The sequence below is a fragment of the Oncorhynchus tshawytscha genome, linkage group LG03 (assembly GCF_018296145.1).
Source record: "Oncorhynchus tshawytscha isolate Ot180627B linkage group LG03, Otsh_v2.0, whole genome shotgun sequence".
NCBI lineage: Eukaryota > Metazoa > Chordata > Actinopteri > Salmoniformes > Salmonidae > Oncorhynchus > Oncorhynchus tshawytscha.
The window spans coordinates 19,501,516-19,519,504 of NC_056431.1; the positions used below are offsets into that span (position 1 = coordinate 19,501,516).

The 17,989-nt window shown below is 43.3% G+C and overlaps 1 protein-coding gene across 1 annotated transcript; it reads right to left on the bottom strand.

Moving 5' to 3' along the window:
* Positions 1 to 281: 281 nt before the first annotated feature.
* LOC112229571 (nuclear receptor subfamily 2 group F member 5) lies at positions 282 to 16,933 on the bottom strand. Its single transcript, XM_024395497.2, has 4 exons — positions 15,850 to 16,933; positions 4,999 to 5,279; positions 4,383 to 4,629; positions 282 to 2,386 (listed from the first exon to the last, which is right to left on the bottom strand). Exons 1-4 carry the CDS (start codon positions 16,214 to 16,216, stop codon positions 2,070 to 2,072), a joined length of 1,212 nt encoding a protein of 403 aa, XP_024251265.1. The 5' UTR covers positions 16,217 to 16,933; the 3' UTR covers positions 282 to 2,069.
* Positions 16,934 to 17,989: the final 1,056 nt, after the last annotated feature.

Below are 17,989 nucleotides of genomic sequence, written 5' to 3' on the forward strand. Positions count from 1 at the left end.
TCCGTCTAAAATGGCCACTTAAATTCATATCGACTTGGTGTATCACCTGATTTCAGCCTGTTCTTTGGTAAGAGAATTTAGTTGTATTATGTTGTGGTCATAATGACAGAATATGCCATGGTGTTTGAAGTGAATAAACCTTTGATAGTATAGTTAAACATCTAAAATGTTAGTCATGGTTATGACATCTGTAAGTCATGTGTTAACAGCATTAGGCAATACATTCATAGAGTAGGATGTTAGCTGGTTCGGATCATAGCAACACAAGATGGAGAAATAACTGTGAACAACACGTTTTTATTTCAATTAATGGATCCATTTTTCCCAAACAAAAATAGAGAAAAAAAAACATACTCTTATAGAAATATTCTGTGAACAAATTTATCAACAGACAGTCCTGCTCTCCAAGGTCCCAATGGCTTTCAAATCCCAATAATTGTTGCTGATACCCCAGTGCCACGTTAAAAAACAGACTGGTCGTCTAACAATCAGTGTTGCCGTACAGCCCGTCATCAGTTGATGGTAACAAAAACACTATAATATCTATGCTAAATCACAGTAATGACCATTGTAACTTTAATTGAGGTTTGGAGGTTAGTAATACAATTTCCTAGTATGCTGCTTGAATGACAATTGAATTGAGGTGGCCTCATATGGAGGATATATTGCCTGTCATAACAGGTAACTTCAGATTATGGCACAGTCATAAAATAAATGCTCAGTGACAAAATCTTGTTCTAAGGCAAGTACAACTATAGTTTTCAAATGCTTATTGGTTCAGGCTCCATAACAATTTTCATTTTTTTGTGATTGTGACATGAAACTAACAGGGATTAACTGGCATGTGTTATGTCATTCCTTTGACAGCATTATATAGATGTTATGAAGGGATACTTGTATGATATTCTGCTTTGAAACAGTGGCGGAAGTACACTGACCATTACCAGTTAGTGGCCCTGTAGTTTTGACCTCAAAATGGCAGCTGAGGAAGAATCTACCAGTGCTGTGTTTATGATGGGAGTGGGGCAAGTGTGGGTTTTGGATAGTTTCACATTGCAAGTGCCTATTTTTGTATATATATATTTGTTTTGCAACTTCCCACACCCTCTGACGTCTAAATACAAGTAAAAGGTCAAATTATAGACAAACCAAAAGGTGTTTTTGTCACCACTACCACAAAGATAATCCAAACAATTAATATCCATGTTCCACTTTGGTACAGGCTGTTGATAGGTGTTTTGCCCTGGGTGAGGAGTCATTCTCTGTTTCCTACTGATAGTGGCATGTCTGTCCTGTCTGTCCTGTCTCCCCAACCTGAACCTGAGCTAGTCCCAACATACCCCTTAATGTGGATGTCTATGAGTCAATGACATACATATGGACACAATCATGAATTTCTCTCATTATAAACAGTGCTAATACACACACACACACACACACACACACACACACACTCACACACACACAATAAATGTCTTCTGAAAATTCCAAGGAAATTTGGCATTTGTTTTTTAATGGCTTCGGGTTCATTAAAAAATTATTGGTTGATGAAGAACCTTTGGCCTGGCTCTCTCGGTCAAGCAGTTATATCGGCAAAGGCCTTGCTCTAAATCGCCATACAGTGGAGATTCTTGGACACGTCTCCTTTAGATGCAAGCACAGTGCCGACAATAGAGTGACTGCGTCGCCAGTAGCCAACACCGCATCGAGTCCGAGACTGACAAAGTCGTCTTTAACGGCGTAAGTTCGACAGAGCTGCAGGAGAACGGCGCAAAAACCCTTCTGCCAGCCGGCCTGTCTAGTGTCACCTCTCAAATGTGGCAATGGCGAAGTAGGAGGGGCCATGGCAGCCTCCTTGTCTCTCTATTGGCCGTGGTCCCCTGGAGAAGAGGCATGTGAATGGCTGGATTGGTGAATGGGGTAGGGATGTGGTGAGGTGGTCAGTCTGCTTTTTGGCAGAACAGTGGTGGTCTTCCAGGGGATGGAGGGAGGAGATAAACGGAGGGAGGGATTGAGGGATGGTCGATGAAGGATGGATGAAGAGCTGAATACGCGACGACTCGTCCTCCTCAGGGCCCGTTTTCATTGTAGTGGAGGGAGATGGGGCGGTCGCGCTGCACGGGCATGTAGGGCCAGTTGTAGCTGGAGCCGGAGAGGAGCATGTCGCGCAGCAGCGTCTCGATGGGCGTCTTGCCCACCAGGCGCACGAAGAAGAGCTGCTCGATGACGGGCGAGGAGACGATGCGGAGGGAGGGCAGCCGCAGGAGCAGGCGGCCGAAGCGGTTGGGCTGGCTGGGGTACTGGTTCCTCACATACTCCTCCAGGGCACACTGGGATTTCTCCTGGATGCTCTCCACGTGGGCCACATCCGACAGGCCCATGGCATCTGAGAAAGGGATAGGAAGGTTAGGTGTTGATGAGTTTCTGGTTCATTATGGTTCTGATGAGTCGACCTCACACTGACATGCAATGTGAAATTGTGTCCAGCTACGTACATACATTAGAGCTGAAATGTCTGCATCCCTAAGTAAATATGTCATTCTATGTGGTGGAATACAATTCCCTTTGCCTTCAGTTGTGGGTCGAAGTTTTGTCCCTGCTCTCACACCTCCCCTACCACCAGTCCCTGGTGTGAGTCTCACATCACACAGCGAGCGTGTCGACTGTGTGAGATACTTTTCACATCCTTCGAGCTCCGTGGTTATGGGGTCAGAGATGGGTGAACTCAAAACAAAGTCCCATTTAGTGTACTGCATGGTGCTGTCCTGTACTGCACGGTACTGTAGTGCACGTTCAGTACTACTGTGCCAGTGTTTCTGTCCCCAGTATGAACCTTGTTTAAAGGCTGCATCGAACAGCGAGGGTCATTTTCTCCCAAGTGCTTTACTCTAGTGTGCAGCAGAAGCACTGGGCCAGGATCTTTTACCCACCACCCAGCATGCTGGTCCCTTTGTTATAGTACCCTTTAATCGCCCCCCTGTGCAAACTTGGTCCAGCTGAACTTCAGTTCCGCGTAACAAAAGATTCATGTGCCTCATAATTTTGTCGCAGAGGGCCCCCCCCCCCAGGTGGGGTATAACTGCAAATTCTGCCACATTTCCCACTTTGAGGGCAGACATTAAGTTTTTAAGCTATCCACCATTTTAGGGTACGTGTGAGGCATCAGTGGCTGAGAAAGCTAGTTCTGTCTGTGTGATTGAGCTTGCACGTGCTACCACGACCCCTCCACAGGCATCCTTTACAGGCACCTCCTCCCTTTGTCTGGCTCCCTGGGCACACACAGCCACACTCTGGGGATGAGGATGGTGGCGGTGGTAAGATGGCCGCTCTTTGATTTGGGGTGATAGGACTGGGATATAGGGTGGAATGTCTGAGGGCGGAGGTGAGAGGGGGGTATTGAGATTTTGTCTGTCCTTGTTAGCTCATGCAGGCAGGTCTCGATGGGGGGCCTGGTCTACGAATGGTCTGTCTATCTCATTGTGTGTACATGCATGTGTGTGTGTGTGTGTGTGTCTCATTGTGTGTACATGCATGTGTGTTGGCTGGAGCTGTGGGATGGATCACATGGATGCTCAGGGCTACAGGGGTTGTGTAGGTCAGGGCCTGGGCTGTGGCGAATCCCCCTTGTCGCTGCAACCCACCATGAATAATTCAAGCACGGAGGTGGAGGCAGAGGTGAGAGGGCTGGGGTTTGGAGAGGAGGAAAGGGGAGGGGCTGTCTGACTGGTTTCAATAATAGATGGAAGCGTGAAGGAGAAGAGGGTGATGAAATAAATGAGAAGAGCAAAGGGGTTCTTCAGCCATCCAAATGGAAGAGTGCGAGCCAGAACCTGGTATAATGCAACGTGATTCTGACAAGCTGTGTGATGGAGACGAGGAAAAGGGCGATCGACAGGAAACAAAAAGCAAGAGCTCAGAGTTGGGTTCTCTCACACTCATACCCCCTGGGTCATAAACAATGAGTCCTCCACACATCCCAATCCCAGATCTGACAGCATTCTCGGTGGCGTAGAATAACCAAAATGATGTACTGTGCCTCATACAGTGGCAAAAGTGGTGTATCAAAGCAATAAGCAAAGTATTGTTTTTATATCGCTATTTCACCAATATTTACACTTCTTTAGCTCATATAAGTAGTCCATCCATGATAATATTGATATGGTATCCATACATTATTGATACATTGTTTACAAAGATATTGTTAACCACTTTGTTGTTAACCACACGCTGTACTGCAGACTCTATACGTCTGCTAACTTATCTGGAGTGACCACTACGACCGAAATGTGTAGTTCTGCACAAAATACAACGCAAACTATCCTACAGGTGGACATAAACAAAGACATATAGAAACAGAAACCACTAAAGTCAACGCCACTCACCGGAGGTGAAGAGCACGATGGATTTGAGGCAGGAGTACTCAGCCGTGTCCACCTGCAGAACCTTCAGTTTCTCCACCTGCTCCTGGAACACCCGGATGTGGTCCATGAACGCCACCACGCGCTCCGCAGACATGGGCGATGCGTGCAGGCCAGCCGCCGCCAGCAGGGGCGCCACGTGCAGCGGCATGGAGCACTGGGCCGCGTTCAGCACAAACAGCTCACTCCATGACATGCGCAGGAGCGCCACCTAGGACACGGGAGGAATGATGGCAGAATTGGTTAGTTCAGAGTGGACGAGGGTGGTTCTGGGAAACAAGGATAATAGTGTTTATCTTCCTTGTGCAAATGATTGAGTATGGCAAGTGTTAGTGATATGCTCAAACTTTTAAAGGCTGCTGACCCCACAATTGAACCTTTACATGACATACCAATATACATATATTTGTTCTGGGCAATATCTGTGTTGAGCATCTACAGCTCATCCATAAGGGACTACCCAAATAAAGTGACCACACCACATCTCTAAGCATTCATCATTTCTATTTTCTAGTCAGGCATAAAAAAAAGATCTAGTCAGACAGAGTGTCTAGTCAGGAATCAGGGTGGTCGTCCTCACCTGGTCCATGAGCTGCAGGTCAGGGAAGAAGGGGATGTTCTTGGCCCACTCCACAGCGCTGAAGAGCAGCCGTGCGGCCAGCTCGCAGATGTTCTCGATGCCCATCAGGTTGTTTCCCTGCATGCACTGGGACCCGTAGCGGGACGTGGGATAAGGCTCGGCGCGCAGCAGCAAAGAGATGAATCCTGATAGGTAGGGCTGCCCGTTGTAAGGGTCGCTGCCATTGGTCAGGTACTGACCCGGGCTAGACTGGGAGTTGGACATGCGGCCTCTCTGGACAGCTGAGGGAGAGAGAAAGAAAGGGTTAAGAAAATGAGGAGATAAAGCATTTGAATTTTATGAGCAAAATACATTTTCCCTCTTGACATTTCATAAGCAAATAAGCTAGAAGCTAATTGTTTGGCATGGGGCTAACTTGGTTAGACTACTGCATCTTTCATTCATTCATGTGGCTGTACTCTATCCATCTATCCTAAGAGGCTTTATTTCAATCCAGGCTGGCACAGTTACAGTAACATTTAGGACCTGAAGCTTCTCTGCATTCACATCGTCATGACTGCGTCCAACACTAACTGCCTTGATTTAGTAGGCTGCAATTACCACTGTGTCATAAAGCAGTATCTAGAGGCACTCAGACGAGTCTACTCTTTCTCAATGGGAATATATAGGGCCAAATCACACTGGGGCTAGCAGCTAAAAGCCATGTCTGGGGAGAGGAGGAAGGTGGGTGGAGGTTGGAGGTGAGGGGTGCAAAGTGTGGAGAAACGGGGGGAAATTTCTGCGGCTCTAAATGTGTCGGCACTCTGTCTCCTGACCGGCAGACACCGGTGCCGTGCATCAGTGAGTAATGGCAACCAGCAGCCAGTAAAGACACTATGGTTCTTCACACCTCTGCCCCCCCCACTGCCAAATGGCTCAGCCAAAGGGGAAGGGGGCACGCAGAGGCTAAGCACACATCCCCACCCCCGCCGAGCTAAGAAGCGGCGGCTCAAAGCCCATTTGGAAAACACCTGTTCAGTCATCCCCGCTGTCTGACTAATAACTCCCTCTACAGTTACAGAACAAGGGAGAGAGAGAGTACGCGGGGGAGGGAGGGAGGGAGAGAGAGAGAGAGAGTACGCGGGAGGGAGGGAGGGGGAGGGAGGGAGGGAGGGAGGGAGGGAGGGAGGGAGGGAGGGAGGGAGGGAGGGAGGGAGGGAGGGAGGGAGGGAGGGAGGGAGGGAGGACAGGCTAGGGTTTGGAAAATACTTTGAAACTCAGCATCACCTGTCCTTCGACACAACAGCTGTGAAAATTGAATACACTACAGTGTACCAAAGAGTACAGGTCAAATCACTCAAGAACATAGTAAGTCAATAGATATGTCCATCGAATTTCAAGACTGTTGAATGATGAGAAAAACATTTGAGTTTGTGACCAAAAAATACTGGTCTCCCTTGAACACAAGCAACTCCTGTCCCAGGGAAAGAATGTTGCCTCATTTTGCAAACGACAATGTAGCGTACAGAGACAGCATTGCACAATGGGCCGTACCATGTCACTCACAAAAAAAACAACTCCTGGTCGTACCCAAACCTGAACCTTTTCTAGAGCATGGTTGCCCTTCATTAGAGGTTAGTATGTTATAACTATCTGAATTAAAATAATAATAATTAATGCATCATAATGATTAATGACGTAATGCACCAGATGCCAAATCCACCCCATCCACTTGTCTTCTGAAAAGCCTCTTTGAGGAGGTTGTGTGTGAGTGCATGAGTGCTTGAGTCGAAATGATGCTTGAAAAGCATCTCTATGTGAATGAGCAAGGGAAATGAATGAGACAGGGAGAGAAGGGCATAGACAGGATAAAAGGGAGAGGGAGAAAGATAGTGAGTGGCATGGGATGAGAGAGAGTGAGAGTGAGGATGTAGAGACAGATTTGAATGCCTGCCATAATCGATTTCCCGATTTCTAATTGGTCAGCAGTGGCTTAGTGTGATTGGAAAGACCAAATCCCGATCTCTTGACAGTAGAGGTACTGGCAAACAGTGGGACCAAACAACTAAAGAGCCTAAAACCCCAAACAGAAAGACCACGGCACTACATATAACCTCCTCTCCCCTGTAAATATTCCCCAACGGATAAAATATGGTACATAAATAAGGCAGAGGGGAGAAAAGGGCACTAAACAGGTATCACGGGCGATTTCAGCCATGACTTTTAAAAAACACCACCACAGCGAGTCACAGAGAGTGTGTGGCCATGGAGTTAAGCATGTCTCATCCCACCAAGGCTGTCCTTATTTGGCCTTTACTCACTGTGCTAGAAGTACAAGACAGTTGAGCAAACTATTGTAGATAAATACAATGAAGGACTATCTGCTCCTGTAAAAGGTCATAGTCAGGGGCTATGTACTAGAAGCATGACAGATTTGGCACAGCCTCATTGTCAACGGCGATAATTAGTATAATGGTTTTCGTGTAGTCCCTTAAAAGTCTGCTAACAAAAAACACAAGATACTGTAACATTCAAACACAGATACACAAAAAAATGGCTTATTTTGGACAGTAAAGCAGTGTGTATTGTGTAAGCCCGCTCAGAGAGGAGTGTGTGATGTGACATTCATGTGTTATTCCTGTGCTTCTGACAGACTCCTTTAGCTTGGGTTGAACTCTGAACTCTGGGGTCACTGCTCTCACTCTGCATGCAAGGGTTACAGTGAAGCACCAATCCCCCGGCAAAAAGTCAAACCATTTACCCTTTGTCCACTCCATATTCACAGAGGAAAGGGGGCCAAGGCTGTGAGAAAGATGTGGAGAGAAAGAGAGGAAGAAAGGGTGAGAGGAAAGGAGAGAAAAAAAGAGGTTGAGAATGAAGATGAAGGTGAGTATAAGAGTAGAGAATTGAGAAATAGAGGGATGAAGTGAAATAAACCAGTGGTTCCCAAACTGTGGGGCACGCCCCCAAAGGGTCAGAAGGGGTGGCTCTCCCCCACAAAAAAATAAATAAATAAAGGAACTCAGTCTGGCTTTAAACGTACTCTTGAAAGTTGTAATAGTAGAATGCACAAGGTGCAATCCCCGAAAGTGGGTAGTGCCACATCAGTTCCTCTTGTCATGTTAGTCACTGCATACCTTAGAGACCTATAAATATCACATGAATACACATTAGACATGACAAAATGCGTAGAATTGCAGGAAAGAAGCTTTAAACCTGCAAAATTCTCTCCACCAATAAGAGGGCTGTGAACAGTTTGTGCCATGAACCGTGCTTGTGCCCATAGAAATAGATGTGGGATTTTCCTCAATGCTGGAGGGGGATCCCTGAAAGAGGCAATGAGATCAAGGAAGAGGGAGGGAGGGAGACAGAGTTAAGTATGACATTGTATGGAAAGGGAGAGGGAACGGGTAAAGAGACAGGGAAAAAGAGAGACACAGACAGACGGAGATGGAGAGAGCTCCCGGTGAGGATGCTCAGACGCGTTAGCTGCAAACGTAGGCCCTTTAATATCCATCCAGTCACGTTGGCGCTGCTTTGATGAAGCAGATATGAATTAATAACAGAAATGCACCCTGCACGGAGGAGTGCTCTGGCTTTCTATCCATCTCTCTACTCACTCATATCCATTTCTACAATGGAAGAGATCACACAACAAGCTATGCTATACAAGCGATTCAATAATTTTCATTACATTGAGTTAAAAACTCAATGGCTGTATCTCAAGAAAATTGGTGTAAAGTGGCCTGGAATCAAAAACAACACGATACTTCAAAATGTAACAATGAATATGGATGACGCTGGACTTACTGTAGATGCTAGCCTTTCATATTGTGGCAATAGGCTAACCTGGCTATTGTACAGACAACAGAGAAAATGAGAGACTCAACAGAGAAATATGACAATATGACACGCAATGTATTGTGAACTGGAGTCTATTCACCTTGAGGTGTCAAAGGAAGCCCATCTCTGCAGAGTGAGCTCTATTCCTCCACTCACATCCCTCCTCCTCTAAAATATTAAATGCTAGCCTTGGGGATATCAGAATGGGAAACGACTAGTGCCTCAGCTCTATGGTCTCTTTGTGGCCTATCACTTAGATGGAGGCTGCTTTCTGACAGTGAATAATGGCAAGGCCTCTGTCAATATGGAAGCCATGGTGCTGGAACCTTACAGCCAGCTTGGACTTAAAGAGACCTATTCTAACATGTCAATAAACTATGACAGTATTGTAATAGGGGAATGTTTTGGCAGGCCAGAGTTTAGGGGTCAAACTAGTCTCGGTTTGTGATTGCCTGCTCATACAAACTGGACAACGTGTATGGATTAGTCAATAAAGGCAGTCAGTTAGCAAGCCCTGGTACTTTCTCAATAGAGTCAACCTCACATTTGGACCTTGAACATCTCCATTATTAATGTTTAGTTTCTGGTTCCTGTTGACCCACAGTATATCCGTCTCTGTGTTTGGTCGGTGTGAACCAAGGGTCACCAGCTGTAGCAGCGAGTCTCGTCAAGAGTGATGTGTTTCATAATCCTATGTATGAGTAACTGAATATCAATATACAGGTCTTTCCCTGTGTTATTTACCATTGAAGGACACACACACTAGGAGTCATAATGAAGATAATCTGTCTTTGAATGTTCTGTCTATGAACAGTCGTAACTATGTACGTACTATGAACAATCTAGAGCAGGGTTCTCCAACAGGTTGATAGCAAGCTACCAGTAGCTCGCAGCCCACCTATGAGTAACTCGCCAAACAATTCTGAAAGTACGTGCAATTTTCAAGTATTCCACGGCAAACTGTCATAAACAAATCTCAGAAGTATCAGACACCACAAGCTCCCAGCTACTATTCATTGATATTATCCCACCCCTAGTTAGCCACTATTGGCTTAAAAAGCCAAACCTAACACCATCTGCCAATAAATTTCCATCAATATTGCCCCTGTCTGTCTGTGTGGTGCGTGTTTTTGTCACTCCGTGTGTAGCCAGTTGATGTGATAACTGTCTTGTGGGTTGACAGAAATACTTTCTCCCAATCCTTCTCAATTAAATTTAGGCATACCTGGCAGAAGTATATCATGAGTAAGTATATCATTTGTATCTATTATTTGAAAACGTTGCCATGAAATGAGCATTAGTAGTACAGAACCATTACTAGACCAGCACATTAGATGACACAATCCTCACTTGCTAGATGTGCAATTAAAAGGCCAGATGCACAACTAAAGGGAAATAACACACAAACATAATCATTTGCTAGTTTTATTTCCAGACCTACAAAAAGAGTCTTCTGATTTAATTTGAGCTTTGACATGGACTCAGACCATCCAATTCTGTTGTTTCTCTATGAATCATTGCAATTTTGAGAGTGAAAAAAATCTGAAAATCTAAAACCAGGAAAAATAAAACTAAGAAAAAAACATCAGTTGGGAAAATCAACAAATAAATAATCTAAAATTTAAAAAAATTCTATAGGACCCCGCTTTTTTATTAACCATTATTTTAGCAGGTATATTGACAGAAAACATAGCTAGAAAAAATGAGTAGCTCGCGACCCGTTTCATTTTTTAAAAGTAGCTCCCATACGAGAAGTAGCTCCCATACTAGTGGACAGTATGCCTGTCCATGCCAATCTCTGATACCATGTCACTATGTGCGGTAGCTGGTAGGGAATGTATTGTATGCATGAGAAGGCTGCTAGTTGTGAATGTAAAATTGTCAATGTGTCAAGAATACAGTGTGTTCTTCGAATGTGTGAATTTGACAAACATCACAGTCTATATTGGTCTTTTTTGGTCTCACTAAGGTCAGAGGAGCACATACGGAACATTCCGACAGCAGAACATGATATGCACTTCACTCCCAACTAGCCCAAGGAACTGTCAGCCAGTTGCACAGGTTCACTGTCTCTCTCTTCCTCACTCCCTCCTCATCCCTTAAACCAGTGTTCTACTCTAAGCAGGAATGTCATTGAGAAACATGTAGAGTAGAGATGCCAGAGGTGCCAAACAGGTAGAGCAGTGAAGAGGTAAACATGACCTTTTACATGACTGTTTAGTATAAATCAACCTTTAACACGAGATATTCGATATCTATGTGGGCTGAAATAGAGTGACCTCTCAGTCAAGTTACACACGAAGGGTCACCCTAAAGATCAACTGAACTGTCCAAATAAACACTCCTGAATTAGCCAGCGAATGTGACACTGATCTTAAATAATGAAGATGTGTGTGCAGTACATTTTGTAGCAAGTTATAGCATAGATAGGATCAATTACTATTTTTTTTGTACCTTACTAAAACGTTGCCATGTTTTACAGAATTTCGCCACTAGGGAGTGGTGCATTTTTGGAGAGGGAGGGGAGATGAGGGGCAGCGACTTGGTCGACAAGAAAGGCCCGCCTAACCACAAACATAACCTGTCAGGTTTGTTTTTATATGCTTTGTTGCTGATATTCTGCTATATTTGTTTATTTTCACTGGCAGAGACCATCAATATGTTACTTTTACGCATGTTACCAACAGTAGAAGGGCGTGGGTAGAATCACTAGGGAAGCCAGGAAAAATGCCATATTACAACCTACTGTATGTGTTGTGATAATTACATGGTTTGCTCTATAACCTGTTAGTTCATATGCCTTGACACCGTGATATATATAGGCCTAAAGGCAGAGACAATAAGAAGACACAGTGGCAGAATAAATTCAACCACACCTTTGTTTCATCACAAAACCAGAGAGCAACTTCTGTCCGGTGAAGTCCACAAAGCATTTAGCCTGTAACAAACAGCTACATGACCTACAGCATGGTCAAGCAGTTAATGTTTCTGACATTTTTGGACCTATTAAACAACTATTGACTTAGAACAACGGAGAGTTACCGCAAGTCGAAAAGGAAACAGGAGCTGCCTCCACTATTCCAGCACCATTTCAACTTCAACATTTCAACCTCATCAAATTGCCTATGTTTTGTCTAATGGAGTGACAACTAAAAGATACCAAAAACTATTTAGTCTAATCATCAAGCTAAATATGATGTGGCTGTCCATGGTTGATTTCTGTGTGTGTGTGTGTGTGTGTGTGTGTGTGTGTGTGCGTAAGTAGAAAAAACATGTTGATTCACCCTACTTGTTGAGAAAGGCCAATGCCATCCTCCTCTCTTTCATGTTGACGAAGCGGTCTTTCACTCTGTCATACAGTACATGCTTTTATTTATTGTTGTCCTAGGCTACCTGGCTAAAATGTTTGCTCACTAATCTAACTTCCTTTCATGGGCAACATTAGCTTGTTACATTAGCCTTCTAAAACTTGCTACATACTGAACTTCCATCCTCTCAGGCCAGTGGCACAGTAATGTATGAATTAATGGTTGGATCAGAATCGCCATTATAATTATTGCCAGTATGGAGAATTAAGTAAAACCACAAGTCCAAAGCCACCGGATGACAACAACACAACCACGCAAGAATTCAAGTTGTTTCTGTCAATGACGTATGCTCTCAATTCAATTTGATAGGAGTGACGCCAAATCCAAGCTGCTTACCCTTAACACTTTTGTACTCTTGGTGCACCAGGACCATTCACAGTTGAGCTCACTCAGATTTGCTCAATGCTGATTGGTTATTATTTGATACTTTTTTATCAATAGAGGCCAAATGCTCGCTGGCTTCCCTTGCGTTCTATGCTACGAGAGGCAACAATGTCATACTCTTTAAACCAGACAACACCAGATACATGGCCTACACATACAGAGACAGAGGGGCAGTTCATATAAGGTAATCAGTCAGTTGAAATAAATGAATTAGACCCTAATCTATGGATTTCAGCCTGGCTCCCCTGTCGGCCCACCCACAGGGGAGCCAGGCCCCGCCAATCAGACTCAGTTTTTCCCCACAAAAGGGCTTTATTACAGACAAAAATACTCCTCAGTTTCATCAGCTGTCCAGGTGGCTGGTCTCAGATGATCCCTTAGGTGAAGAAGCCAGATGTGGAGGTCCTGGGCTGGCGTGGTTACACTTGGTCTGTGGTTGTAAAGCAGGTTGGACGTACTGCCAAATTCTCTAAAACGACGTTGGAGGCGGCGCATGGTAGAGAAATTAATATTAAATTCTCTAGCAACAGCTCTGATGGACATTCCTGTAGTCAGCATGCCAATTGCACACTCCTTCAAAAATTGCCATTGTGTTGTGTGACAAAAGGCACATTTTAGAGTGGCCTTTTAGTGTCCCCAGCACAAGGTGCACCTGTGTAATGATCATGCTGTTTAATCAGCTTCTTGATATGCCACACCTGTCAGGTGGATGGATTATCTTGGCAAAGGGGGATTTGCTCATTAACATGGATGTAAACCAATTTTTGCCATTTTGTTTGAGAAATAAGCTTTTTGTGTGTATGGAATATTTCTGGGATATTTTATTTCAGCTCATGAAACACTTTACATGTTGCATTTATATTTTTGTTCAGTATATATTTTTTTATTGGTCAATTTTTTTGGGCCGCCTAGCTTCCCTTGGCAGCCATGAATTAACGTCACTGGTTACCAATCCATGTGCCGAGAATAGCATGATATTTAGATGATTATTTTGTGCATGGCTTGCATAACACAAGTAGGCAATACCTTGTAGTGGTAATAACTATTACAAAGTCAATTATTGATAGTTTCAACAATCAATTTGAGATGATTTCAAATCAATATTCAGGGCAGGAATGTACATTTGTGTATTTCCAAAATGTTCCAAAATTCACATGGATTATAACTCAGAAAGCCCAATGGCCTCCTCTGTCAGCCGACCCAGGTGCATTATGTAGAAGAAACATGACTTATGTATGACCTCTGGGGAAGACGAAAAGTAGCTTTGGGTGTGTAGTCTTGCTGCTTTCTCGCTGCTACCAGTAAGCCTTTAATGTGATTGCAATGCTGCATTTAAATGTGTACAATTGGTGCTTTTATTATTAATTATCCCCACCATTAGGCTACCTCTGAACTTTTCAGGGCAAATAGTTAGCAGGACTTTATCTTAGGCCCTATTCCTGAGTTAGAAACATATATGTAGACTATTTCACACCAAATTATGCCTCTAATATTTTGTTAATAATAATCTGACTAAGAAGATAATTTGATTTTCTTTCAGGGTTTGAAAATTATTGGTAGGCCTAAAGACAACAATTTTCTTTTAAATATGTTTTATCTACTACCTCACAAAGGTTGCCGTTTAAAAGCATTGTTAACACTTGGTTGTAGTACAACACAACTCTGCATAGCATTTCAATTATAATTATTGTATTGAATGTCAATTAGAAAATTAGGCATATACAAAATAGTTATGCCTAGGCCTGCATTAACCACGTCATCATCTTCAATTTAAAACCAACACTTTTATTATTTTAAAGAAGTGAGATTTCAAAATGTTCCTCAAAGGCACTGACACTTACGAGGACATGTCTCTAGGCCTGTAATCCACGATGAGGATGAGTCTGTTTTGCGTATGACAGACCTGTATCAATTTAATCAACACTTGAAAGAATTGAGATTTTTGAATCGTGTTTTTGGTGAATATTAATCTAGACCATATAATAGTAACATAGCAAATCAAATCCCTTTTAAAATGTTATCTGCAGTAGTTAATATATAATGTAGCCAAATAATGGTCTGATAACATATTGAGCATGTTTATGTAGATGAAAGGTCAACAGACTGCACTGTGTCAGGAGATTTCCTCGGGTTCATTCAGTCAGAAAGGGGCATGGCTGACTAAATTTACCCTGCAGTGCTTTACATGAACTGTGTACAGTTTACACACTAGCACACTAACGAGATCCCTTGAATGATACTATTAGGCGATAGCACGGGTATTTCCACCTAAAATGTACTGTATAGTTAGTTCATTTTGACAGAGGCTACTGTTCAAGACCTCGTTTGTAATAGGCCTGCCTGCTTGATACACTTACACACTGGAAGTTAGAACACAGCGTGCTTCCTGCACAGAGCGCACGTCTTCTGTTGACTACGGTTTGTGTCACTATTTGCACTGTTTATGGTCATATCATAGGAACCTTTTGGGGTATCCACAACAGCTTGCGTGGCCAGGTTTAGCAAGAATTACAGTACATAATATAACTGTTTATAATTTGCGATAAAAATCTATTACAATAAACTAACAAGGTTGACTCCAGAGTAGGCTACACTGCACAGCGATAAACATGTATTTATGATTAGAGAAATGTAGTATTGTTGGTGAGTAACGCATAAAACACAGAGTACAACGACGTCCAGCATGGAGACATGCATGTGCAAAGCTTTTATGAGGATTTCAAGTGTCTGGTTCGCGTGTTGTAATTAACACAACTCGTTTGATTGAACATGACGCAGCAAGGTCCAAGCTGACTGATTAAAAGTGAAACGCAGTGCTTTGCGAACACGTTGCCACTGTTCATCTTTTGCACTAATTGACCCGTTCATAATCATGCACAATACAATACATGTAGCGGGCCCTCTTGTAGCGGATAGGGTGTAGAGGAGCAAACACCAGAATTAATTGGGGAGACAAAGGGAGCCCTTTTCCGAGGGGAGAAAAATAATTGCATACTATGGACTGAATAGGAAATACAAGGGTAGACGATCTGAAACAACAAACATTGCGTTACAGCAGACTACAAATGCCTTTTAGGAGAACTATGACTGATAGAAGCAGGAAATCTATAAGACACGGATATCCCTCGTTAAAGCACTAACGTTATATGGTTTCAACTTTACGCACCAATATTCTTGACACCAAACGTCCGCCAAAACCCAATTTGATCATTTTAGTCATTTACATTACATTTGCATAAAGGCTACAGTCTTCACCGAATCTCAAATCCTGTCTTACCTTCTCTTCTCATGCCGACTTTGAGGCACTTCTTCAGTCGGCAGTACTGGCACTGGTTCCGATGATGTTGGTCGATGGGACAGTCGCGGTTCCCCCGGCATGTGTAACTGAGGTTCCGTCGCACCGAACGTTTGAAGAAGCTTTTACAGCCCTCGCATGTGAATTGACCGTAATGCTTGCCACTGGACTTATCCCCGCACACCATGCAGTCCACGTTGGGAATCTTGTCCCCGGAAAGTGCATCGTTCCCCGGGGTGGAACCAGAGGGTGTTCCCGGTGTCCCGCCAGGCTCCTGACTGCAAATCTGGAGCTGGGACCCGGGATCCGCCGAAATGTTCTCTTGCCACTGGTTTACTACCATTGCCATGCTATCCTAAAACAATTTGGTTAGACAACAGATACGAGTCCAACTCCGTAGCGCGGGGAGGAGATAAGAATCCGTTCTGACGTCTTGGGAAAACAAGGCAGGGCGAAAAGGCGCTTCCCACTTCCTCCAAAAAGTATTTAATATATTATCAAATTGATTTTCTCTAGTTAATCAAATATCCCTGTCGTAAACGTATCTTCTGTAAACTTCTATCAAAGTTTACGAAGACAGCACGGTATCAACATGACTATTGCGTAAGAATGGAGGCTACGGCCAGTGTTCTGCTCTGCGCAGAAATCCATAAACACGCTCTCTCAAAAACGTTGATTGTATTTGAAAAGTCGACTAACAATACAGCATGTACAGAATGGAGAAGTGGTCGTTAAAGTGTCATTTTCATGAATATCGACTGCCTAGAATCGTATTCTGCTTAATATTCGAACTGAACTAAATCAAAATATTCTCTCAATCACAAAAACACAATACTGACCACAGTTCTACGCAATTATGTGATCGAAGTTATCTAGTGAACTCATACGGACGTGCAATCCCAAAAGAAACGTTACTTTCGTTCCTCTAAATGTTGTGCGCCACGATGAGGTCTGCATAGAAATTTCGATAAACCATGGATGGAGTGCTCTGTGGTAGATGCAGTATGTTCACAAGCAGATATCTTTGCCAAACATGTACTTCACCCGTCGGCTGTCTGTCCCATCTCTGAGAATCATAGTTAGAATTTGGTGAAAGTGACACGAAACAGCCGTGCCCATATAAGGCCAAAACTACCATATAAGGCATGACCCCTCCTCTCATCGAGAACGGTTAAACGCATGTGCGGGCAGTTTCAATTGGCCAGAGGAGAATAAAGCAGTAAGGCACTCTCCAATTGGCGCAGCCATACAGTATGTTCTGGCTGATAGAGTGGCTGAGTTATTACTGTATAGCAGAGTGTAGCTGGATACACAAATCACTGTAGACATAGATCTTGATTTCTTTTAAATATAATAACACAAAACTGTTAGGCCTCAGTCAAAGGGTAAAATGCCTTTATCAAAGTAATAGGCATTTATATGTCAAATACGTCCCCAAACATCAGTCTTTATACACTTTCCCACTCTAATTTAGCTTTTATTTTCATTTTTTATTTGATGGCTAATTGAACTCAATCATACCCACTTTAAAAAAAAACGTTTTAATTACTTGTATATCATACTGATACCACAATGCACTCTTTCTGAATGTTTAATGTTATGCCCACGTGCTGAAAGATATGCAGTTTTCACAGTAAGATTATCGATTGCCCCAAACCAAGTTGACAAACTTCTCACCAAGACAAACATATGGAGTGTTCATTTTGTCAGTTTGTTGTGCAGCTAAATTTGCCATCTGGATATCAATGCACCAAAGGCCATAGCAGTAATTAACGATGGCTACTGTGTTTTTCTCTAATGGGGTTTTCAAGCTGAAAACAGCAGGGACCTCATTATTTTTCCAGACAGGTCCTGATCTGTCATTTGAGGAGTAATAAGACCATTGTACATGACAGCAGCAGAATCCCATGTGAAGACTAGAAGCAAATTCAACTAAAATAGTACATGTTTTCAACCTTTCCCTCTGCAGCCATTTATTTGTTTGTGACTTGAACATAGGCCTATAGCTTACCTTCGATATTGACTAACTCAAATACAAATTCATATTTTCTAAATCCGTCCTGAAATGTCAGATGTTGATAACAGCATTTAAGCCTAGCAACTTTGACAACACCAACAATGT